The sequence below is a fragment of the Oratosquilla oratoria genome, chromosome 19, assembly GCF_046742065.1.
Source record: "Oratosquilla oratoria isolate Oo_2021 chromosome 19, ASM4674206v1, whole genome shotgun sequence".
Lineage (NCBI taxonomy): Eukaryota > Metazoa > Arthropoda > Malacostraca > Stomatopoda > Squillidae > Oratosquilla > Oratosquilla oratoria.
In genome coordinates, this window is record NC_134795.1 from 57,501,906 (window position 1) to 57,529,380 (window position 27,475).

Sequence of the window (27,475 nt, forward strand, 5' to 3'; positions counted from 1 at the left end):
AGAGAGAGAGAGAGAGAGAGAGAGAGAGAGAGAGAGAGAGAGAGGGAGAGAGAGGGAGAGGGAGAGAGAGGGAGAGAGAGGGAGTGAGGGAGAGAGGGGGAGCGGGTGAGAGAGAGAGGGAGGGAGAGGGAGAGAGAGGGAGGGAGAAAAAAAAAATATATATATATCTGGGGAAGCCCTTGGTCCCTCCTTGTACAAGAGCTGGTGGATTGTTGGAGACCCTGGTTTACCAGCGCTTCTCTCCTCTTAGACAATCTCCTCGCGCCGTTCGGGGAAGTCCCCGACTTCGAGTAGATATCGGCAACCGAGTGTGAGGAACTGAGTCATACTAAGGAGGAGCGTGCATGCCGACAGGAGACCTTTTGGTCCATAACTAGGTCGGGTGCGAAAAAAATCTGATAAACAAATAAAATAATATAAACAATAATAAAATAAATAGGTGAAGTTAAATAATAAACAAACAGGTAAATAGTAAATAATACATGGCCAGATAAATAACAATCGAATAAATAATAATAAACAGACAAGTAATAACAAACAATATAAAATAAATGGCAGTCATTACAGCATCTTGCTTAAGTGTTTATCTAAACGAATCTTAAAGCTTCGAACTGAACTACATTGCACTGCCTCTGCAGGAAGTTTGTTCCATTCATTAACTACACGGATGGCGAAGTTGTTTCTACCCACTTCCAAATAAAATTATTTCCTGACAGTTTGAGACCATTAATTCTTGTCGGTTTCTCAGTTTGAAAATTTTGTCACTTCTGATGTTGTCAATTCCCTTTAGAATCTTAAAGACCTGTATCAAGTCACCTCTGAGTCTACGTTTTTTTTTTTTTTTTGGGGGGGGGGTAAATGAATATGTTTTAGTCGATTTTCGTACGATTTATTTTTTATATTTGGAATCAGTTTTGTGGCTCGACGTTGTACTTTTTCCAATCTGTCAATGTCTTTAATGAGATTCGGTGACCATACGGAAACAGCATATTCCATATGTGAACGAACTAACAATTTATATAGCTTGTTAACCCATTCAACTCCGATGACAAGATGTCTTGTCATTTGGTCAAATAAAACAAAAAATCATAAAACACCAAAATGTTTGATCAAACACCAGAAAAATCTGACGTCAGTCCTCGCTTCGCTCGCAGCGAAGCGAGGATTGACGTCAGATTTTTCTGGTGTTTGATCAAACATTTTGGTGTTTTATGATTTTTTGTTTTATTTGACCAAATGACAAGACATCTTGTCATCGGAGTTGAATGGGTTAATGAGTGATGGACTTTTTGAAGTCGAAAGATCGCGCAATAAGAACATAAGAATGAAGGAGACTGCAAGAGACCATAAGGCCTACACTAGGCAGCTCCGTATCCATCACCACCTGTCATCCCCATCCATAAAGTTGTCTAATCGTTTCTTAAAACAACTGATAGTTTCAGCGCTTACTACATGGTTACTAAGTTTATTCCATTCGTCGACCACCCTATTAGTAAACCAATTCTTGCCTATTTCCTTTTTAAATCTAAATTTGTCCAGTTTATAACCATTACTGTGAGTCCTGCCCTGTTGTTTTAATATGATGACCTTGTTTGCATCACCCTTGTTAAAGCCTTTGATCCACTTGAACACCTCTATTAGATCACCCCGCACTCTGCGTCTTTCCAGAGAGTGTAAGTTAAGGTGCCTAAACCTCTCTTCGTAAGGCAAATTTCTGAGTCCATGTATCATTTTGGTCATTCTTCTCTGTACTGATTCTAGTGAATTGATGTCCATTCTGTAGGACGGAGACCAAAACTGTACCGCATAGTCAAGGATGGATCCAACTATCGCTAGATATTTTAATAATTACCTCTCTACTTCTATTCGTTACCGTCCTAGCAATGAAACCTAATGCTCTGTTAGCTTTATTTCTGGCGCTAATGCACTGTTTCCTGGTTTTAAGGTCCGGACTCACGAGAACTCCCAAGTCTCTCTCGCACTCAGTTTTCTCTAAAAGCGTGTTATCTAAGCTGTATCAATTTTTGGGGTTGTGTAGCCCTACGTTTAACACGCTACACTTAGAGATATTGAAGTTCATTTGCCATTTCACCGACCATGTGAACAATTTGTTAAGATCATCCTGCAGAATCTCTGCGTCGTCTCCTGACCTAATTAGACGTCCTATTTTAGTGTCGTCCGCAAACTTATTAACATCACTATTTATCCCGTCGTCTAAGTCGTTTATGTACATAATGAACAACAAGGGACCCAAAACCGAGTCCTGGAGGACCCCACTAGTAACATTGCCCCACCTAGATTTTACTCCATTTATGGTGACCCGCTGTTTTCTGTTACTAATCCAAGCTCTAATCATTCTAACACTTTTCCTCCTATGTCATGGGCTTTGATTTTATTTAGTAGTCTCTAGTGTGGCACCTTGTCGAACGCTTTAGCTGCTAAAGTCAAGGTAAATAACATCGTAATTATCATTATCTGGCGCCTTATAGACTTTAGTGTAAAAGGATAGAAGATCAGTCACACGTGACTTACCCTTGGAGAAACCATGCTGTGAATCACGAATTAAATTATGTCTTTCGATGTGTTCTCTGAGTCTACTATTACTGATTCAAGCATTTTTCCTAAAACCGATGTCAAACAGATTGGCCTGTAGTTGCATATAGACTGTCTATCTCCCTTCTTAAAAACAGGAACGTCTGCTTGCCTCCAAGCAGTAGGCACAAAACCAGTATCTACTGATTTATTAAATATTTAAGTTAACTGGTCGATTTCAAATTTTCACTCCTTTAGCATTCTCGGAAAAATTTCGTCTGGACCCGGGGATTTCGTAGCTTTAAGTCTTTCAATCTGCTTGACTACTTCTACTTTGCTAATGCTGATATTAGATAGACTACTTTCTTCATCCCCTCTGAAAATCGGATCGTAGTCAGGTACTTTATCTAACCTCTCATTAGTAAACATCGATAGAAAATAATTGTTATACTTCTCACTCATTTTTTTTCCTCCGATTCTATCATGACATTTTCATAGTTTTTAATTGGTCCTATTCTTTGGGTTGAATCTTGCTTGACTAGCAACCTTATTTTCATAATTACGTTTCGCTGTACGTATATTCTTTTTAACCAGTTTTTACTCGGTCCTAGAATCTTATTTGCTTTCTCAGAAGCTGAAATACACTGCTTAGATGATTTGAGATCGTTACCGATAATTACGCCGAGATCCTTTTCACTATCCACTTTGGACGAATATCCAAATAACTTGCAATTGTACTTACTGTTATTTTTACTTATGTGCATAACCTTGCCTTTACTTGTGTTAAATTTCATCAGCCACTTTTCAGACCATTGCTGTAGTTGATCTAAATCTTGAATATCTAATTGGTTTAAGTGATGATTTGCCATTCTCCAGGTTGTGTCCTCTCTCGCAAGTCTTTCCACTTTATCTGATGGAATGTGACATTTCTTAAGGACTTGGTTTGGCGTCTCTCTCTCTCTCTCTCTGTCCTGGGGGTCTTCGGGTCCTTAAGCAAGTTTCACTGCTACAAATACAAACACAACGACGGCTGTTTGCTATCTTGTTATCAGCATTATAATCATCATCATAAATTTTATTATCACTTCCTATCATCATCTATCACTTATCATCACTTAATACTATTCTAATACTATTGGTATTATAGTACTATTACCTTACTGTCATAATTATTATAATTATTATTATAATTCCTGCTCAATTCTTCATATTTGCCTGCGACTGTCTAGTACCACGATGGAAACAAATATTTGAATATTTTTGTGTCCCATGACTTTTTAAAATGTACATGTACTTTGTCATGTGCATTTTTTTTTTTTACATTTTTGTCGATGGAGGAGAAAAAAACAAAAACAAAAAAAAACGGAGGGGTTGCCTGCGCTTGTGATTCACCGGAAGTGGCCGTCGATGCACAACAAACAGAACGAAGAAGAAAAATTGTGTCGACGAGATGAGGAAAAGTAGGACGAGGACGGGGGGACGGGGGAAGGAGAGGGGAGAGGGGAGAGGAGAGGAGAGGGGAGAGAAGAGGGGAGAGAAGAGGGGAGAGGGGCAGGGAGAGGGGAAGGTGGTGGGGTGAGAAGGAGAGGGTGAAGAGGGGAGGGTGAAGGGGAAGAGGAAGATGACAATGGGGAAGACGACGACGACGACGAGGAGGAGGAGGAGGAGGAGGGGGAGATAAGCAGGACAATGAGAAATGGAGGTTGACAGCCCTGGATCGTTGGAGTGCTACATGGTGCCCCGGCATGTAAGACAGCGACACGAACAGAAGACGACACTGGACGGACGGGAGGGGGCTCTAACGAAGGGGGAGATAGGGAGGGAGATAGGGGGGGGATGAATGGGAAGGGGAAATGAAGAAAGGTTGGGGAGGGGAAGGAGGGGAGGGAAGGGGGCAGAGAGGGATGGGGAGGGGAGATAGGAGGAGAGCGGAAGAGGAGAGGGAGGGGAGAGGGAGGGGAGATAGGAGGAGAGCGGAAGAGGAGACGGAGGGGAGAGGGAGGTACTGCTTTCTGTGTGTCATTTTGCTTACAGATATTATGGAAGAATTGTTATTAATAACACAAATCAATAAACAATCAAAATAAATACATAAATAGGTAAATAAGTGAATAGAGAGATATAAACTAGGCCCCCCATCTTGACTCAATGAAACGTTTGCAGTGGGAGGGAGGGAGGGAGTAAGGGAGTTTAGGCTTCACCAGCGCTTCCATCCTTGAAGGCAAAATCGCGCCCACGAAGTGGAGTCACAGAGGTGGTCATCAAGGAGAGATTTAACGAGGGAGAGTAGGTCCTGTTCACACCAGCGGTCTGAACCGCGCGGAAACCGCGACGGTACCCCATGGTCAAAGAAAAAAAACTGAGCGGTTAAATGTAATAGTTAAGAAACATTCTTAAATGTAGATCGATTCCTAATGCCATTAAGCTGCGTGATTGTGGGCTGTAGGGTTATCACTGAATCTCCCCTCTGAGTATGGGCTGCATTCAACCTGTTCAGTCCATAAACCTGTCGGGGACTGTGGGGGAAGGCGGGGGAGAGGGGAGAGAAGAAGAGGAGGGAAGGGGAAGAGGGGGGAAGTGGAAGAGGGAGGGAAAGGGGAAGGAAAGAGAAGGAGGAGGGGAAGAGGAGGAAGAGGGGAAGGGGAGGGAAAAGGAAGGGAAAGGGAAGGGAGAGGGAAAGGGAGAGGGAAAGGGAGCCCAAGAAGACGTGTTGATAAGGTAAAGAGGCGACTCAGGTCTCCTATTCTTTATAGCACAATAGAAGGGAGAGCACGTGAGAGGAGGGGGGCAGGGAGGGGGGAGGGGGATAGGGGGGAGGGGAGGGGAGAGATTTCGTGTCCAGAACTCTACACTCTAACAACAACAACAACGACTGAACCAACAGTTTTGTCGGGAGTCGCCTCGTTTCGCTTTACACAGTACCGCTTTCTTCTTGCTTCGCTTATCTTCGCATCGCCTTGCATCGCTTTGATTTGGTTCGCTTCGCATCGCTTTCCCTTGCTTCGCTTATCTTCGCATCGCCTTGCCTTGTTTCGCTTTGAGTCGCATTGCATTGCTTCGCTTCGCATCGCCTTGCCTTGCTTCGCTTCGCATCGCCTTGCCTTGCTTCGCTTTGAGTCGCATTGCATTGCTTCGCCCGCTCAGCTGGTCACATCAAAACAAAGATGGAACGAAGAAAATAGTCAATAAAGGAGAGTATTAAAGTGTGAGAGAGAGAGAGAGAGAGAGAGAGAGAGAGAGAGAGAGAGAGAGAGAGAGAGAGAGAGAGAGAGAGAGAGAGAGAGAGGGGGGTGAACAATCAACCCGTAGTTTCAATCTCTCTTGCAGGTTAACCGCGGCCCCAAGGATTCCGGCAACGGAAGAGACTGAAGTGATGCCTGAAATGAGAGTGTAGAACGATATGGTCTGTTCTTTAGGTGTGATGACTACGACATCTGAGGTACCAGGTATCCGTCATACCGTCCATTCTGTGCTGGTGCTCTCTTAGTGGTGGGTGCTGACTTGGGCGTAGGGGAACAGAGGGGAGGGGGGCAACATTCTGCAAGGATTAAAAAAGTTCGTCCACCAAAATCCCCAGAATCATCTACATTAATCCCCAGCCTCTTGGGGGAGAAAAAAAAAAAAAAAAAAAAAATTATATATATATATATATATATATATATATATATATATATAGCAGAACAAATACATAAATCAAATAAATTACAATAATAATAAAATAACAATAATGATAATAATATCCCCAAGTGCCCACCCGACAGGAGCCCTCGTCCATCTCTGTCCACCGGGAAGGGTCTGTTCCCGTCCCACCGTCTCCAGGGACCGTCTCCTATCCGATGTGCCACACACGTGGAGGGATTCTGAAGAAAATCCAAGAGAGCAGCTCTTCAACAACGACATCGCACAGCTAAACTTAGTGAATCCCAACGATCTATTCTAGACTCTAGAGTTCCCACCCTGGGTTCTAGAAAATTCTAAAAGTTCCTAGACCCTTTCTAGAAGGGCCCTAGAGGGGTACCTTGTAGGATGTGGAAGATACCGGACGATTTTGGTGTTGAAGTCACTCCCACGAACCTACGAGAGATCACGATGCGAGCGAAGTAAACAAAGGTTGACAAGACCGGAGCGTTGATGTGACGGCATTGAGGGATTCCCATAGCAATGAGTGCCTACTCGTCACCCTCATCCCCACGCACAGCCTCGTTGACACGGGGCTAGTTTAGTAGCCGCTAGTGCTTGCTGCTGCAAGTTAACTTACCCGGTAAGTCAGCGTTAACACTAGGATAGTTTTGAGGCAAGTTGACTAACTTTCCGTTGACATTGGGCAAGTAGAGGGGTAATTTTCAAATCGCTTTTAGCACTTGCGGCGGTTACTGAACTAGCCCCCCCCCCCCCGGTACGCGCGGTTCTTACACAACCCATTACAAGTCCAACCTATTTTGATTCGATTTTATTTCATCCCCATCCCCTGGCGACTCCAAAAACAATTATGAAAATGCTTGAAAAATGGTCAATCTTTTCGATACAGCGGTCAGTGCGTTTGTAAAACAATATTAATAATAATTGATAATTGAGTCAGCGATACACAGATACACTGACAATACATCAATCAATCAAATCAGCCATCCTGAGTCCACTGCTGAACAAAGGCCTCCTTCATAGCATTCCATGATTCGTACGACCGCGCCAACCTCTGCCATATCACTCCTGCAAACTTCTCAATCTCGTCTATCCACCTTCTGTCTGGTCTCCCTCTTCCACGCTCCCCATCTCGCGGCGTCCACTCAGTAATGCACTTGCTCCATCGCTCATCAGGCGTTCACGCTAAACTGCGCCAATTCCAATTCCTCTCTTTTACCGCCTCCACAATATCTTTCACTCTAGTCTGCTCTCTCACCCAACTTGCTCTCTTTCGGTCTCTCAGCGTTATTCCCATCACTGATCTCTCCATTTTCCTCTGTGCAGTCCTTAGCTTTGTTTCCATCGCCTTCGTCAGTTTCCAAGTCTCACACCCTTAGATTATTGCTGGCAGAATGCATTGATTAAACTTTACGTTTCAAACATAAAGGTAGAGAGCCTCTCGGGATCTTATTATACTTACCAAACACTTTCCAACCAATTGTAACACATCTTTTTATTTCATTATCATGATTTTTTGTCACTTTCACCATCTGGCCTAAATAATTATATTCTTCAACTTCTTCAAGACTTTCACCATCAATTATTATCTCTTTACTTTGAACTTTCGTGTTGAACATAACTTTGGTTTTATTCTTATTCATTTTAACATACTTTGAAATTTTACTTGTTCAGATCACTCAGCCTATCTTGCAAGTCTTCTGCTCTTCCTGAAATAAGAATAATTTCATCCACGAATCTTAGGTGGTTAAAATATTCGCCATTAATCTTCAAACCTCCTGAAAATCTCTTCCAAGCAAGCTGTAAATAATTTAGGTGAAACTGTATCGCCTTGACGTACTCCTTTCTCAATCTCGATCTTTTCTGCATCTCTTCTCTATGGAATCAATTATAGCGGTACTTTTCGCATAAATCTTTTCTAAATCCCTTACGATTTGTTCGTTTGTACCCTGATAGCGTAGCGAGTTTAGCATTATTATTTGTTCTACCGAGTCAAAGGCCTTCTCGTAATCTACAAAAGTTAAACAGAGAAGTTTATTATATTCTGCCGTTTTCTCGATGAGTTGGTCCATCGCCTGCAAGTGGTCTAAAGTCGAATATCCGCTTTTAAAGCCTGCCTGTTCTCTTGGTTTCCATCTAAAAATTGACTCAGTCTATTTGTAAGGATCTTGGAGAATATTTTATATACACTTGATAACAAGCTAATCGGTCGGTAGTTACCAAGGTCTTTCTGGACTCCTCTTTTTATGAAGCAAAATCAGTATAGCATTGCACCAGGATTGAGGAACGCTTTCTTGACGTAAGCACTGGATGTATAACTGCGCTAACTTAATTTGAACTTCTTTCCCTGCGTCTTTCAAGAGATCTATATATCATCTTTCCCAGGTGCTTTTCCTAGTTTCATATTTTTAGAGTAAATCTACTTCTTCCTTTGTAATCTCTGGTACACTATTAACGTCCACACCTGAATTTACTGACTCAACTACGGTCTTCGACGAATAAAGCTCTTTGTAAAATTCTTCTACTCTTTTTACCATTCTGTCTCTGTATTTAATGATTTCTCCATTCTTTCATACATATCATTTGCTGTCTTTCTAACGGATGTCTGCACTAGGTCCCTTTAATACTTTTACCTTTCCGAATAGTTTCCTCTATTTCATCCATGTTTCTCTTTCTTTTCTCTGCTCTCTGCTTTTTGTTGATAGCTTGTTTACTCTATTTCGTCTCTCCAACTTTTAATCTGCATGGTCCTTCTTCTTTTAATTAGGTCATTTGTAGTTTTGGAATATTTTTCTCTATTTTGTACTTCCTATTTTCTCTGCCGATTCCCTAATGATATTCACTAAATTCAAATTAATATCTTCGACGGTGCCCTTGTTAGTTCTTAGAGCTTCGAATCTATTTTTAATTTCTAACTGAAATTTCTTATTATCATCCTTAACCTTTGGAAGGCTTATTTTCTTTCTTGAAACTAGTTTATTTCTCTCGGCTCTGAAACTGAATTTAGCTGTGCAACCTACCATTCTATGGTCACTACAAGTTTACTTTATTTATGACCTTAACATTGCTAACGCTGTTGCTCTCGTCTCTTAATATGAAGTCTACTTCGTTCTTTGTTGTTACATTTAGACTTCTCCAGGTCCATTTACGACCTACACGCTTCTGGAAGAAAGTGTTCATTATCCTCATGTTATAGTTCTCTGCAAAATTAACTATTATATATATATATATATATATATATATATATATATATATATATATATAATTTGTGTTAATTTTAATGGTCTAATCTGTGTGTGTGTGTGTGTGTGTGTGTGTGTGTGTGTGTGTGTGCGCGCGCGCGCGCAAATGAACCTGTGGCAATTGGTTTCTGGCGGCATGTGGCAACTCTTACAAGTTCCCGCGTTTCTCTTTCGCTTTACTCCAAAGTAAACGCACAAATGACCCATTTCTGCAACCTCATACAATTCGAGAGTTTGTTTACTGTCAAGCGTCCTGGCGCACCATTCCATGCTGCATCATATCTAATTGTCCCCCAACGGCTCTTTGATTGCTTGTCTACAACTTTATCTAATTCACTGATAAGCTCTTATCTTCCTCATCCAAACCATTAGCTTTATCTTTAATCACTGCATCGGCCTCGGGCGAAACAAACTCCTCCCCTTTTCTCCCTGGGCCAATCACGGACGTTTACTGGAATGGGAAGGGGGCGGGGTCTGAGGTCGTGATTGGCCGAGGAGTAAAAGCTACGTAGCTACCTACGTCATCAGTCACATGATTGGCCACCAGACGATACAGGGTTTGCAAATACATGAATAATGATGATAATAACAATAATAATAATAACAACAATAATAATATCAATAATAGAAAAAAAAGAAAATAAGTATATATATATGTGCGTGTGTGTGTGCGCGTGTGTGTGTGCGTGTTTGCCTCAAGGTGCTTTAAACTAATTTTTTTTACTTGCGCATATTTTCTTGCACAACAGCAATATATTTATCAAATGCGTCCTTGGTCGTTCTGCATTAACAGCTCAGTAAATATTTTATTATTTTGTCATTTTTTCTTTCATATCTTATCTTCTATGGATATTATGAACACGCCACTACACTGTAATTCACTTTTATCATCAACTTGTTTATTTTTTCACAAATCTATTACAATATTCTTTACGTTTTTTTCTAATTAATCACCTAATGATTTTGCAAGTAGGTCTAATTCAAAGGCACAACCAAAACAAAACGAACAAAGAAATAAATAAAGTGAACACGCAAATCAAATAAACTACTGAAAGCCACAGGACAATTGTTTAGCAGTTTATCCACTTAAAAAAAATCTGCTCCATATTACTCTTTTCCTGCTACAAGTGGAACCACCACCTGCTCGCCTCATTGACCTAAGATAACCTGCAACAGGTCACCCGGCCCCTACACCCGCCCTACGACGATTTTTTTTAAAGTAAGATGACCTGCAACAGGTCACCCGGCCCCTACACCCGCCCTACGACGATTTTTTTTTTAAAGTAATTTGTAACTATGCTACAAAGAGGTTGTGACGAGATGAAGAGAAATCCTGGTCTGTACGCCAAACCGAGTTCATTTATTTTCGTCAGTGTGACGGAAATGACTGTGTTATTTGTGTATCTACCATTTACAGAGGGGCTCTGACGAGGATAGCGGTGTTGACATTGTCTTTAGTGGCAACGCTGGAGGCCTCACAAGTTCTTCCCGTCTTCTTCCAAGGACACACACACACACGCGCGCACATACATACATACATACATACACACACACACACACTCGCGCACATTCACACACACACACAAGTAGACAGACGCCACGTAAGACACATACGTGGTGAATGTGAAGATGGTTCGGGTGGCTCCCTGTGAGCTTGCCAAAGTGGGTGGGGTATGGGGGGAGAGGGGAGTTGGTTGACCTACAACACTGGAGGTGAAGGACGTGCGGCGGCGGCGGCGGCGGCTATGCGCTGTGGCCGTTGCTTTGGTTCGGTTTACAGCTGAGCACATGGCTTTGGTCGCCGCTTGCGGTCTTGCGTGAAGGCACACCCTTCCTCCTCTTCCTCCTCCCCCTCCCCCTCTTCCTCCTCCTCTTCGCTGAACGTAACGCACTAACCAAACAACCAACCAACCAAGGTCGTTCCATGTTACCGAAGGAATGTCATGGAGATTCTTCAAAAATAAAAGAAAAGAAACAAGATAAATATAATAAACGAATAAATATAATAAATAAATGAATAAATCAACCAAATCCTTCATCATTATCGATAAGGAATGGCATCTGGCGCCAAGAGCGGACGTCGCCTCGATGTGGCATCTGGCGTCAAAGTGATGAATGAAATCTTCTGGTGCCAAGCAGGGCAGAAGGAAGCGGGGAGCTCCTTACAAGATTAACTCTGGATTCTATTCTGGTTCAGGAAAGGCAATTGCATCTTCAACTGGCACGCCCTCTGTCACCCAAGCAAGACACCACACCCTACACGAAACTACACACACACACACACACACACACACACACACGACTCGGTGGCGCGGTTGGTAGAGTCCCCGACTGTCACTACGGCGGCCCGGGTTCGAATCCTGCCCAAGGCTGAAATAATTTCAGTATCGCTGCGCTTCGAGCCGTTACTCCAACTCTCATGGGCGGAGAGTTGGGTGTGTGTGTGTGTGCGTGTAAGGTCACAGCATTACCCATAGATCGGTCATACGAGCTCTGAGCTCTCTTCCTGGAGGGAAAAGCTGTCGATCACGAGTTGAGCACGTGATCCAAAGACCAAGGTGAATACACCCACACATCAAATCTAATAGCACCTATCAAATTAGTTTATAGATTTTCTTCTGGATAACGCCATAAAACCTTAATCAGCGGTGTGTGTACGTGTGTGTGTGTGTGTGTGTGTGTGTGTGTGTGTGTGTGTGTGTGTGTGTGTGTTGCTGTCCTAAATGTTGGGGAAAAAGAAAACGAGCTACTAAAATGTAACAGAGAAAGAATAAGAATGAAGGAGTCTGCAAGAGACCATAAGGCCTACACTAGGCAGTTCCTTACCCGCTGTCATCCCCATCCATAAAGTTGTCTAACCTTTTCTTAAGATAACAGATAGTTTCAACGCTCACTAACTACATGGTTACCAAGTCTATCGTTCGTTCGTTCGTTGACCACTCTCTTGGTGAACCAGTTCTTGCCTCTTTCCTTCTTAAATCTAAAATTTGTCCAATTCAAATCCATTACTGCGAGTAAAGCCCCGTTGTCTTAATATTTGAGAGAGAGAGAGAGAGAGAGAGAGAGAGAGAGAGAGAGAGAGAGAGAGAGAGGGAGAGAGGGGGAGAGGGAGAGAGGGGGGAGAGGGAGAGAGGGGGGAGAGAAAGAGAGGGGGGAGAGAAAGAGAGGGGGGAGAGAGAGAGGGGGGAGAGAGATTAAATTCGTGAACAGGTGAAGGGCGGAAGGGTGAAGAGGACAGAAGGCAACGATGACAGACGACAGGTGAAGTGGACGATACGGGGTGAAAGTGGACCCGGCGAGGCTGGCACGCCAGGGGAAAGCCACTGGCATACGAGAGACAGAGAGACAGAGAGGGAGAGGGAGAGGGAGAGAGAGAGAGAGAGAGAGAGAGAGAGAGAGAGAGAGAGAGAGAGAGAGAGAGGAGAGGGAGAGAGAGAGGAGAGGGAGAGAGAGAGAGGAGAGAGAGAGAGAAAGAGAGAGAGAGAGAGAGAGAGGGAGAAAAGAAAGAGAAAGAGAAATGGGGAGAGAGAGAAGGGAGGGAGGGAGGGAGGGAGAGAGAAAGAGGGGAGGGAGAGAGAAAGAGGGGAGAGAGCGAGAGAGGGGGAAAGAGAGAGAGGGAGGGAGAGATGGAGAGAGGGGGAGAGCGAGAGATAGACAGATAGAGAGAGAGGGAGTGGGGGAGAGAGAGAGAGAGAGAGTGGGAGTGGGGGGGGAGAGAGAGAGAGAGTGGGAGTGGGGGGGGAGAGAGAGAGAGTGGGAGAGAGAGCATAAAAAGTTTCATGCGCACCAAGTAATGCTGGACAATTGCTTCCAGAACCTGTTGATAAGAGGTAGTACATAAAACAAGGCACTAACAGCTAGGTGGGAGGATTGAACGAAAAAAAAAATATATGTATATAATAATAAAAAATAAAAAATACACAGATAATGAGATAAATAAATATACAGAGAAAAAACATATCAATAATAATAAAACGAATAAACAAAACCTAAATGGAAAAGTGGAGAATAATAAAAAATAAAAAAATGATGTAAAAATGTCAGAAACACAATGTGAAGGTTCATGCAACTGATAATTAATTTGTTTGTTCTTTTTCATTTGGTGAGTAAAGGAAGGAAAGTGAAGAGCAGGATCGATCAATGTGCAACCTCAGACGTCTCCAGCAAGGTACGCGCGGCCCCAAGGGAACCGGCATCGGCGAATGGGATGATCCATAAGACTGAGGCCATTACCAAAGTCAATCGAAATTTTATCTCAATTTCCACTCCTATAAACATACACACGCACGCACACACATACATACACACGCACGCACACACATACATACACACACACACACATATACATACACACACACACATATACATACACACACACACACATATATTAGATATATATACATATATATATATATATATATATATATATATATATATCAACCACAGTGCAGTTTAATTCTAAGCCATCAACATCGGAAGAACCGTGGAGGCACATGCAGAAACTGAAACGTAGTACGCCCGAGGACTCGAACCAAGGCCAGCACGTGACCAGTGCTTGTAGTGACTTGACCACTACACCATCAAGAGAGGTGTGGTGGTCAAGTCACTACAACCACTGGTCACCTGTTGGCCTTGGTTTGAGTCCTCGATTGTACCACGTTTCGATTTTTGCATGTGCCTCCACGGTTCTTCCGATGTTTATGGCTTAGAATTAAACTGCACTGTGGTTGATAAAAATGCATCTCTAGTCACTGGGACCCATTCAGTGTTGTACATATATATTATATATATACAAATATATGTATACACACACATTCGCAGCGCAGTATCGCTGCGCTGCGAGTCGTTACTCTAACTCTCGGGGGAGAGGATTTGGGTGTGTGTGTGCGTGAAAGGCCACAGTCTTACCTACAGATCGGTCATATATGAGCTCTGAGCTCTCTTTCAGAAGGGAAATAGCTGTCGATCACGAGTCAAACACGTGATCCAAGACAGTAGCGAATCACACACACACATATATATATATACATATATATATATATATATATATATATATATATATATATATATATATATATATAATCAACCCGGCCGTTGCGAGACTCGATCCGGGGACCAACATCATACTAACCCACCCAGGATCGAGTCTCGCGACGGCCGGGTGTATTACATTAAAGACTTCACTGTCATGTGTGACTAGTTGTCTGCTTATGATTTACTTGAAGGTATTTTCTTTTGAAAAGTAGGTAGTTATTTTTGCTAGATCACTATTTTGGGTACTAGACCTTCTTCAGAAGCTTAGGATATTCTTTTTCTATAATTAATGTAAGAATATTTCAGGTAAATGGTGCGATGGTATCTAATTTTGTATATTGTTCATATTTTGCTCTTCACTGGAAAAGGTTGACAACATATGTAAATAAAAAATCTCTTCTGTAGTATTAAAGTCTCCGCAAGACCACCATTCCATATACTGTACTAATATGCATTATGTAATTAGTATTTACGTCTTCTGACCCATTCACAGGTAATCATGATCTAGACCTTAATTATGTAAGCGAAGATGTTAAGCTACTGAATCATTAAACCATTCAATTAATCTTGTTTAACCCTTTGAATGATAATATTGACTTGTACCTTTTATTTTGTATGCTATCTATACACTATGGGCATTTTTCCCCTAATGAGGGAGGTAGCCTGTATATTACTACGTGATTTTGTTCCAACAGGGGAAAATCCTGAGAAGTAAAAGTATTAAGCTTCTGAGTGGGGTTTCATATCGCTTGAGCAACCACAACCACAAGTACACATCGTGACCAACCCAACCACCATGAAGACATAATCGCAAGTAAAGCTAATGCAATACCAGTTGCTCTGGGCTTGGTGCAATCCAAACTAGAGGTTCATATTTGCATTGCAATGATAATAATCAGTCGGTGCTTCTATCAGTGGAAACAATATTGTGCTAAAGAGATAAGAGGAGGGTAGTAGATATGAATGGGGAATATAAATCAAAAGGAATCAGGATGATGAAGTGAAGAAGGTAGTGGAAGAGAAGCGAGCATTCAGAGACCGATTGCAAAGTAGAATGAAACATATGAGAGGTACAAAAAGAAGGGAAGCAAAACAAAAGATAAAGTTGGCAATAAAGGAGAGCAGATGCAAAATGGGGGAGGAGTTAGACTGGGGTATTGGCTGCATGTTATTGTGGGGTTGAAAGCTGCTCAGTAGCATGCAGTTGATAGTTTAGGGTCTACATGGGGCACCCCTACGGACCAGAGCCACACATCATTTTGTCTGTGATAGAGAAAATCTCTATTCATGAGAAATGATTATACTTTAATATACTGTAACTCTCCCTCCGTTATGCTGTACCCCCATTCTTGTTACTGTCCTGAACCACTTCTCTAAATATTCATTTCTCATTTTGCCAAACCCTGTGGTGGGGGAAAAGAGGCTAGAGGAAGTGGACAGCTTTAGATATTTGGAGTCACATGTGGCAGGAAAGGGAGAAGTGGTGGTGGAAGTAAATTGTAGACTGAGAGCAGCAAGTAAATACCTTGAGTGATTAAAAAATGTCATGAAAAGTAGGCAATTGGGGTGACTGGGGTGATTGTGCCAATGGCATTGTATGGGGCAGAAACATGGAATTTAAGAGAGGCAGAAAGAATAAGTTTGAATGTGTTTGAGATAAAATGTCTGAGAAGTATGATAGGGGTTACAAGGTTGGATAGAGTGAGAAACGAGGAGGTGAGGAGGAGAGTGGAGGTGGAAAAGGAGATGGCAGATAAGGCTGATGAAAGTGTTGGGATGGTTTGCACCCATGAAAAGAATGAGTGAAGAAAGATTAGTAAAAGAGGTGTGGATGGCAAAGATTGAGGAAGTGAACTAGAGGGCATGACTGAGGATGAGATGGATGGATGGGGTGAATGAGGCGTTTATCAAGGGGGAATGTCTTTTGAGCAAGGAAAGGAGAAGGTAGGAAATAGGGGTGAGTAGAGAATGGCTCTATATAGATGATACTGTGACGCAAGTAAGGGAGGGGATGGGCGTATAGAGAGTGGTTATGTATCAATGATATTTTGATGCAGCCTGAAAGGATTTCTCCCCATCTTTTTTTCCACATGAGGGGCTGGAGAGGGGGGGGGGGTTCACTAATTAAGTTTAGCGGATGTGCTGTGACTTGCTACATTGCTTCTGACCCTGGGCAGTAGGTGGGATACAGGGATGACCTGTCATCCATGAGGAGCTAAGATGAGAGGGAAGAAAGGGTGGTGGATGGGATTGGAAAGGTTGGGAGTGGGTACTTGCCTTTTGACTTGGCTACCTCCCTTGTAAGGGGGAAAAAAACCTTGGTATATAGATAGAATCAGGATTTTTGCTCCAATAGAATGAGTGACTTCGGTCCATACAGGTGTTGTTAAGTCCCTAAAATTTGGACTGCATACAACTTATACAATCAATACCTGTACAGACTCATAACTAGTCCTTACAATATTTCACAACTTGCTGAATCTTAATCTGGGATTACAGGGCTAGGTGATAGATGGGGTGGGGGGTTAGTGTGAATATCTGTATCTCACGACAACTCAGACACGAGTTTAAATCACTACCTGAAGTTTGATACAGGTAGTTGTAAAATGTTATTTCACAATAGTGAAATCCCTCTGAACTAATGTTCATGATTAAATCAACTTACCTCAGCTAGCTGGTTGGGTACTCCCTCACCCAACACTTCCCGAATGAAGGCTTGCTTGGTGATGGACCCATTGAGTGTTGCCGTCCGCTTGTAGGCATCCTTCAAACGGCTGAGCTCACTCTCGCTCACTGCAATACAAAATTAATACAAGTCTGAGATAACAAGTGCATGGAGATGATGAGCAAATAAGAAAATGGGAAGTGTATGGGATCACATGTGATAATGATAAACGTAACTGTTAATGGTCCAAAGGAACAGTCAAATTTTCATAGCATAATGGATTCACATGCTATGACAAACCCATGCATTCAGAATACATCCAAACTTAAGTGAACATACATTGTGTATATATGTACTTGACCGAGGCCACTTGGTCAGTTCCAGATTAACAGAAATTTTTCAATAGTTAACCCACTCGGGTATCCACTGTCCTGATTATTGTCCAGCCCACCTCCATTTCTGCTCTTTTTTATTATCCCTGCAATGCCTCTTCTTCTGGCATACTCTTTTACACAGGCTGCTCTTTTTCTCTCTTTTGCCATTATTCCCAGCAATGCTCTCTCCAAAGCTCCCAGCACATCCTTTTGAAAATTTCAATCTGGGTACAATACAAGAGCACATGTCCTTGTAGCATTATGCATTCACTTGCTTTACAAATGTTTGACTAATATAGAACTGACAACCGTTTAATCCTCCATTTTAATTTTCCATAAGATGGCGGCACACTAGGCTAGCATGCTACTTGCTTTTGCTGCTTTGTGTCTAACATTTTTATAGGTTTAACTTCTCTTAGGTCACCATTCAGCTTCTCGATCGATGACGTCATGAAGAGTAATTTGACATTTGGAAATTTGAAAAACAAAAAATTCATAACTGACGTCGTTTCTACTCAAACTAAGAAGTAAATGCAAGTAGCTTGCTAGCGAGGAATGCCTACTGTGCTGCCACCTTTACTTTATCTTGAATGTTAATTTCTTCAGAACCTTTAAATGATCTGGCTGCCAATTACCCGCTCAGTAGCTATGTAGCCAACCACTCAAGTGTAAAATGGAAACAGAATATAAGGTATACAATCAGTTTAATAGTGATTTTATGCCACAATGGAAATAACCTTCTCCAATTGGTCTTCTTTAAAACCCAACATTGCCACTAACAGCCTGCAACTAATTCCAATCCCTCTTCCTCATACCAGCTGATGAAAAATATATATATATGTATACACACACACATACCAAAGGAGGTAGCCAAAAAACAGAGGCATAAAAACCACTCCCACATATTCCATCCCTATTACACTCCACTCCCCTCCACCCTCCTCTCTCTTATCATGGCACTTCATGGATGATGGGTCATCCTTGCATCTTGTGCACTGCCCTGGGTCAGAAGCAGTGTCACAAGACACAACACATCCACAGCAAGGCAGCTTCATTAAATTGGTGACCCCCCTCTCCGTCCCCTTGTACAGAAAAGGAGAAGACGGGGAGAAATCCCTTCGGGCTGCGTTAAATTTTCTCACACATACTACCTCATCCCCCATCCCCACCCATTCCACCTCATGCATCACAACATCATCTATATACAACTATTCTCCATTCACCCCTGTCTTCTGTCCTCTCCTGTCCTTCCTCAACAGACATTCCCCTCTTCCCCAAAGCCCCTTTTACCCCATCCATCCATCTCATCCTAGGTCGCCCCCTCATGTTCACTCCTTCCACACCTCTTTTACTAGTCTTTCTTCACTCATTCTTTCCATGTGTCCAAACCATCCCAATATTCTTTCATCCATCCTATCTCCCAACTCCCTTTCCACCCCCGTTCTCCTCCTCACCTCCTCATTTCTCACTCTATCCAGCCTAGTAACCCCTATCATACTTCTCAGGCACCTCATCTCAAATACATTCAAACTCCTCTCTGCCTCTCTTATGTTCCATGTTTCTGCTCCATAAAGAGCTGTCAGTACAATCACTGAATTTTCAGTCAACAAAAAATTATATTGCAATTGTTATTACTCATATATGCCATTTGAATTTGTGCCCTCCTTAATATGCCACATGCCATAATTGGTATTAATTACCAGGTTATAGTTACTTCTACTACTCAAATACATCAACTAGAGAGAGAGAGAGAGAGAGAGAGAGAGAGAGAGAGAGAGAGAGAGAGAGAGAGAGAGAGAGAGAGAGAGAGAGAGAGACAGAGTACAAAGCAAAAGACCAAGCCATTATAGCATTGCAAACCATGGTTGTGAAAATCATACATAACTAAGGTTTTATATTTCGGTTAGTGTCGATAAAATATTCAATCTTTATATCAACATTCGAATTGTTTCTTGACCTTCAGTGCAAGCAAGCCTACTGATGAATTGATCACCTGAACACTGTGAGTGCGTTAAGGATGATTGGCCAGCAACTTTAGCTGAAACTGAATTTGTGATATATATGGCTGAACCAATTTATCTATTTATTTTATTGATCTATCAATCACTGTTATTGCTATTTTTGTGGGAGCTCGATTAGCCAGGTCAGTGGAAGAGAATGATTTTGATGTATTTGTAAAAAAATATATATGTAAAAATAATAAAATGAAATAGATGAAAATATAGATAAATAAATAAGAAACAATAAAAGAATGCATTACACATATTGTACTAGGATCTAGGCACAGTCCGGTACATAATGATAATCTAAACAACCACAACCATGGTTTAGGTGAATAAAATGAAATAATAATAATAATAATAATGTTCATAATAACAGTAAAATCATAATAACTAAAAATACACTAGAATAAAATAATGTTAAAGAAAATAGATCAAAATCTCCAGGTACTGAATAATTAATTGAGTGTCAACTAAATCAATAGCCTGGTGGCAGCAAGAATGAAAATCAAAACACCAATCGGTGTGGATGGGTTGCCATGTTCATTATCAATAATCGAACTTGTACAGATGGCGCCACACTGTCGCCATGCGATTTTATTCCAGTTCTAGGACCCCCCCTTCACCGCCGGCCGCCATTCAATGGAAAATGACTATCACAATAAAAAACGGCTGTAATCGTTTCTGAACGACAGAAATTGAGCTTGTGCAGATTTTAAAATTGTTGTGTGTATGCCCATGCGGTTTTCAGAGAGAGAAAAAAAAAAAAAAAAAAAATCAATCTGATCCACTTTCATACATAGAATTACAATGAATGAGGGTACACACGAGATATTTCAGTCAATTACTAGGATGCAGAAAAGAAAATAATAATAAAAAACAAAGGTATTCCAACATTTTGCGTATTCATCCAAGCGCATTTGAAAACCTACCAGTACACGTCTCATCTGGAATCTTGTTTCACTGTTAAAATTGTTTTTATCTATTGCTTCTCTGTTGTTGTAACAACAATCTTGCTGATTTTTTCTGTGTGATATCTAGGTCTGAGGTAACCTTCACAGCATGAGTTTTATTCAGATCTGACGAGTAGTTTTTTATTTTTTAATAAAACACCTAAAAAAATACCATATTTTTGGGCTTCTTTCAAATCCTATCTCCTCTTACAATTTTTATTCGATGTCTTTCATTTTACAGCAAAAGAATCTTCTACATATATAAAAAACAAAATAGAAAGCGTTTTTTGATATCTTTGTTTAACGCCGAGGAAAAAATATATAAAAAAAATATCGAAAAAAAAAGCAAAATTTTGACTGACACGTTATTAAAAATAATTACTTAACATATGCAAAAAAACTCTATTTTATTTTTTGTCATTTATCTAGCTATTAATAGAGACCTCATATGCAAAAATCGGTTGAAAATTGAGGGAGGAGATAGACTTTGAGCCTCAAAAACTTACATTTTTTAGAAATGAGTGTTAAGTTTTTTTTTCCTTAGTTTGACTAAATTTTACATTGGACCTCCTAAGACCCATTGAAAACAGGTTCCATTGTATTTTCATGATGATTTTGCATCTTTCAAGTAACTCAGGCATTTTGTACCCTCCTACAGTGTAAGATATTATTCACTCAAAGTGAGGGTCTCATAAGCCGCCACCTCACTCTTTGTCACAAAGTTTGAGTTCTTGGTCTAGAATGACCCAGCAAGGTAGTCTGATTGCTGGGATTCAGCTCTCTTTCTTTTCTTGGGTTTCCTTTCTGGTGTTGGAACAGGCTCTTGCTGCATCAGGGACATCACTGTGAGGTTTGAGACTCTAAACCCAAGGTGTTGCAACAAGGAGGCATCCTTGTAGCCACTTGTTAGCAAACAGTTGTTTGCGTAGAGACAACTTGTCTGATATAGGTATAGAGGACAGAGGATCAGGTGCTGAGGATGTGGATGTAGATGGAAGGGAGAGAGCTGCTGGAGGGAGTACTAGTGGTGGTGGCGGAGGTGGTGATAACAAAGTTGATGCTGGGGTTCTTTCTTTCTCCCCTTGAGTTGCTAATGTAGACGTTCTTATCTTCTGCAAGTGTGCCTTTTGTTTGGATAGCTTAGGCATGGCTAATATCTTCAAATATCTCTTCACTGAAAAATAGATGCGAATTTCACACGGCAAATTAGTGAATGCGGCAAGCTAACGTGTACATGTCCTTTACTTTGTAAGGCTCAGGCCACTGCCAGTCGTGCAGGCTGAACTTCCTCACACCACATACTCACGTGCATGCCGGACGTCAGAGAAAACTTAAGAGTGTATCAAACGCAAAAAAATAGGGTAAAATATGGTCAAAACGTATGTAAACAATGGTCGTGCGCAGCATGTGGCTGCCGGGGGGAGGGAGGGTAGGCCCTTTAAACCCTTTAAAAATGGCGGTACGATAAAAACACTTTACCAGCATCTAGAGCAAGATCCCTACTATGTATTTATGCAATAAAAAAAAATCGAATTTTTCTTAAATCTGGGGGCGGGGGGTCCCCTTAACATGAGTTCAGTCGTCGCGTTTTACAAGTAAACAAATCTAACTGACACTCGGCCAGATTATGAACGAATGATACATACTATACTGCAAAATGTCGGGCAAAATTTCAACGAATACACTTTTTTGCAATATTTGTCTTCCTTTACATGAAGAAATATATCAAATACTATAAACTATGTATTTCTATAATGACAATTGCATTGTTCAAAATTTTTAGTTGTAAACGTACAATTAACAAAAAATTTCTCGACCACTTGCAGTCAATTGGAGATTTAAGTAGAAAGCTGACATGTGTAATTTATCACGAACCGCTTGCGAGGACAACAATGGAAATAATTCCTTTTGTCTTTCTTGTGTTATCCTCGGACTTCTTAGCAAATCCAGAAACCAAAAAACCTTAACAAATTAACTCAAATCTACTTTTCGAACTGGCTATGTCTTTTATTCAATTACAAGTTAATCAAAGCCACTTTAAACAAAGCCATTCCAATAAAATATAGAGATAAAAAAAAACGTTCCTCCAAACACGAGCCCACGGTTGAAAAATGCGGACATAAATTAAGTGGTCGACTAAAGTTTGCTCATTCCCTGTGAGAGCATGGCCCGAGTCCGTGAATAAAAAATATCATGATCGTCACGCACAATTTGACCTTAATTTCTAATATTCACAAATAGATACATGATAATCACGCCATTAAAACATTCTACCATAACATGGGTAATAGATACAAGTGATCCCATCAGACGTATACAATCAGGCTTGGTGCATTTTATAAATATTATAACCATGACCAAGCGGAGCCTACAGAAACGAGTCTCGGTCACGTTGTGGACTGCATGGCAATACGCACATTTAGAAATCTTTACCAGTCGGTCTATTCTCAGCTTTAGTATGATTTTATACTTCACCTGCGATACCTTAATGCTACGATTGTATATAACTCCCACGTATCATAAAAATAATTTGAAAGTTTTAGGATAAGGCTTTGTACTGATGTCCCAAGGACGGGGAAAGGACTCATTCAAAGAGAATTCCATTCTCGCGCTATGTAATGTCACGGCGTTTGATGGAACAGAGACTGACATTTATAATCACAGAATGTATAACCTTCCTGTATAATTCACGAGTCTTACCAGAGGAACCAGTTGCGCGTTTTGGAGAGAGAGAGAATTGAGCAATGAGATAGAGGAGTAAGGGAGGATGATGGGAGAAAATAATAGAAAAAGGGAAAGATGGTGAGGAAGGAAGAGGCAAGAAGAGACTGGCGATAGTATTTTGGGAAAAAAAAACAACAACTCATAAATCCTTGGAAGGGAAAGACTTGTATAATGAAACATTTATTAAAGAATACCACCGTAAGATTCTTCCGGTGCTATTCTTGAAAAATATATATAGTTCCTTATATAAATATTTCCCGTCTAAGGATTTATACAACATATATATATATATATATATATATATATATATATATATATATTTACAATACCACAATGGGAGCCAGGAAAGGGAGAAAGATAATTATAATGTCGAATATTATCTCTCGCTCACACACACCCAGTTGCCAATGAACATTTTTCCACTGAAGTAACGAGATGAAAAGGGAAAGCCCTGACCAACCCTAGATTAGAATTCGCAACACTTGTCAAGTTTCAACACAACGTGAGATAAGCAAGATGGAGGAAATGCAAAAGGGAGCGATTAAATTGACTCCTAACCTCACAAGAGAGAGAACTACACTATATTTTAACTCTCCAAATAATCCCTCGATGTATACATATACCAACGGTTTCCCCCCTTATTAAAAGGGAGGTAGCCAAAAAACAAAGGCATAAATACTCCCACCAATTTCATCCCCACATACCCCACTCACATTCGTCACCCCTCTCCCAGAAGCAATGCAGCAAGACAGCACATCCACTGCAAGGCCGCTTCATTTAATCGACGACCCCCCTCTTCTCCATCCCCTCACGCAGAAAAAGAGAAGACGGGGAGAAATTCCTTCGGGCTGCGTCAAAATATCACTCACATATACTCCCTCACACCCCATCCCCCCACCCACTCCTTTTCATGCATCACACCATAATCCATACACAACCATTCTCCACTCACCCGTATCTTCTGTCTTCTCCCTTCCTTCCTCAACAGACATTCCCCCTCTTTCGCAGCACCCGTTTTACCCCATCCATCCATCTCATACTTGGTCGCCCCCTCATGTTCACTCCTTCCACACCGCTTTTACTAATCTTTCTTCACTCATTCTTTCCATGTGTCCAAACCATGCTAACACTCTTTCAACAACCCTATCTCCAACTCCCTTTCCACCCCCGCTCTGAAAGAGTATTGAGATGGTTTGGACACATGGAAAGAATGAGTGAAGAAAGATTAGTAAAAGAGGTGTGGGAGACAGAAGGAGTGAACATGAGGGGGTGACCAAGGATGAGATGGATGGATGGGGTAAAAGGTGCATTTGGAAAGAGAGGGAGGCCTGTTGAAGGTGGGTGGAGAATGGTTGTGTATGGATGATGGGATGGGATGCATTGGAGTGGGTGGGGGATGGGGTGTGAGGGATTGTGTGTGAATGATATTTTGACGGAGCCTGTAGGGATTTCCCCCCGTCTTCTCTTTATGTATGAGGGGACGGAAAGGGGGTGGGGTCGGCGATTTAGGGGGGCCACCCCCGGTGAATTTTTCACGAATATTTTCTAAATTTCACTTTTCAGTTTTATTCGCTCACACTGTCATTGCTACCCGAAACTATCACATGAAGTTTTTTTTATATAAAAAATAAATTCTTTCCCCTCAGACGCGTCATAGCGTGCGCTAGAAAATGAGGTATCACTCAATGCTTATAACTACGTAGAACTATCATAAAAACATTTTTTCTTTACATAAATTTCAGCAAACGGCATCCCTTCCCCCCCGCAGGGTGTGGTCTTCCTAGTTAGGCCTCTCCAGTGCCTACGTAGACATCAGAGGTTGTTACGCTGCGTTCCTGCAATATTTCTCTTATATTCGTCTTGCAAGATGACCTGCAAACGTAAGCTTGCAATAGTGAAGATATCCAACTTCAAGAAGGGTAAAAGAAGAAAGAAAAGACATCAAGTCTCTTCAAACCAAGGAGAAACTAGCAGAGATGAAGGGGAGTGTGTGTTATAGCTGCCCGGCTTATCACCTATGTATGATTAATATTTTCCTTAGAAAGGGGGGACCAAATACCTCATCATTCTCCACGAAAATCAACACTTTATACACAGTTATATGTGAAAATTTCATGTCAATCAGATGAATACACATGGCAGTACAAGGAAAAAATGGAAAATACCGAAATCTCTTTAAATGTTTTTGGACTTTTTGGTAGGAATTAGATTTTCTAATTTTGAAAAAACGGGTTTGAGGAACCCTAAAATTAAAAAAAGTTTTTTCTTCGAAAAAAAAAAAACTAATTCCTACAAAATGTAGATATGCGAACAAAGTTTTTATAAACAAAACCGCTACCATTCAACCAAATTTGATGACATTCACAGAATAGCCTCCCTTTACACCAACAAACAACATGTTCAAATTTCAAAGCAATTGGATGAACCAGAAGCGAGATATGAGCCCAAGGATTTTTCGGGGGTGGCCCCCTTAAATGAAGCGGCCTTGCTGTGGATGTGTACTATCTTGCTACATTGCTTCTGACCCAGGGCAGTGGGCAAGATCCAGGGAAGACCCATCTTCCAGGAGGAGCCAAGACGGAGGGAGGGAGGGGGGGAGGGGAGTGGAGTATGTGGGGATGGAATGGATGGGAATGGATTTTATGCCTTTGTTTTTTGCTACCTCCTTGTAAGGAAAAAACAAAACATTGGTGTGTGTGTGTATGTATATATATATATACATATATATATATATATATATATATATATATATATATATCGGATTGTCGCAATCCATCTCGTGCTGCTCCTCCTGGCAATGCCTGAATATCGCCGAGCTACCATCTTTACGATTTACAGCTCGTTGATGTTCTCTCATTCTAGTCGATAATTTCTTACCCGTCTCTCCTATGTAGCGAGTACCACAGTTGCCGCAGCCAATATCATATACCACTCCCGTCTTGTTCTCTTTCTCCTCCGTATCTTTTACCTTAGTGAGAGCACCATGTAAAGTATTTGCGGGCTTGTGAGTTATCTCAACACCGCGTTTCCTCAATAGTCTAGCTGCCACCTCAGAAGCCCCCTTCACATATGGTAAGGTAATCCTTCTAGTTGCCGCCTGTCTCGCGTCCGCTGTAGTTTTTCTTCCCTGCGCTGTGGTCCATCTTCTAATGACCGATTTGGGGTACCCGTTGTCCGCAAAGACCTTCTCCAGGTGTTTCCTCTCTTCTTTCAAGTTCTCCTCAGTCGAGCACAAATTCCCCGCTCTAGACCACAACGTCTTGACCACACTCTTCTTATGCTCCACCGGGTGGCAGCTCTCATAATCCAAGAGCCTGTCCGTATGAGTATCCTTTCTATATACACCCGTGGTCATACTGTGCCCACATCTTGTAACCAAGACGTCCAGGAACGGCAACTGTCCTTTCACCTCCCTCTCCATTTCGAACTGGATGGCTTCATTCCTCCCATTCAAAAAGTTGAGAAAACAATCAACCTCACCCTCCTTCATAATCACGAACACATCATCTACATATCTCATCCACGTTTTCAAAGCCACAGGTGCCGCCGCCAACATCTCTTCCTCACACTCCTGCATAGCCATCTCTGCCAAGACCACAGAAATCGGGGATCCCATAGGAGTCCAAATCCTTTGGTGGTAAACCTTCTCCCTAAACCTGAAGAAGGTCGAATCCAAGCATAAGTTGACCAACCTAACGAGCTCTTCTGTTGACAGTTTTTCATTGTCTCGAAACTCCTCCGACCCTTCCACCTTGGAAAGCACTGCCTGCTTTAACAAATCCTGTGGCAAAGAAGTGAACATAGATTTGACATCAAACGACACCAATATATCTCCCTCTTCCAAGCTTATTCCTCGTAATCTATCCACAAAATCTGTGGAATTCTTAAGCATTTGTTCTGACTTCTCCACTAAGGGCCTTAGCCAAGTTGTAAGTAGGGGAACCTCTGAAGGCAATGATCGGTCTTAAAGGCACCCCTTCCTTATGAATCTTCGGTAAACCATACATCTTGGGTATAACCGAGTCTACTGGTTTCATCAACATCCATTCCCTTTCAGAGATTAGCCTCGACTCCTTCAACTTCCTGAGCTCCCCCTCCACCTTCCGCTGTAGCTTCTGTGTCGGGTCTGCCTCCACCACCTCATAGGTGTTCGTGTCCTGGAGTAGCGTTGCCGCTTTAAATTCGTACTCACTCCTATCCAACACTACCGTGGACCGTCCCTTATCACTCGAAAGTATGACAATAGAGCTGTCCTTGCGTAAACCTGTCAATGCTTTGGCCTCCTCCGTGGTGAGATTGTGCCCCCTCGTTG

The 27,475-nt window shown here is 41.6% G+C and overlaps 1 protein-coding gene across 5 annotated transcripts in view; it reads right to left on the reverse strand.

Moving 5' to 3' along the window:
* Positions 1-27,475, reverse strand: part of Usp32 (Ubiquitin specific protease 32) — a 152,577-nt gene that overhangs the window by 102,910 nt on the left and 22,192 nt on the right. For 4 of the 5 annotated variants that reach the window (XM_076203130.1, XM_076203127.1, XM_076203128.1 and 1 more), the window contains exon 2: positions 17,113-17,240. In XM_076203130.1, the coding sequence (XP_076059245.1) occupies positions 17,113-17,240 (128 nt within the window). Of the gene's footprint in view, positions 1-230; positions 361-17,112; positions 17,241-27,475 lie in introns of those variants that run through there. The other variant, XM_076203131.1, reaches the window with a different exon arrangement.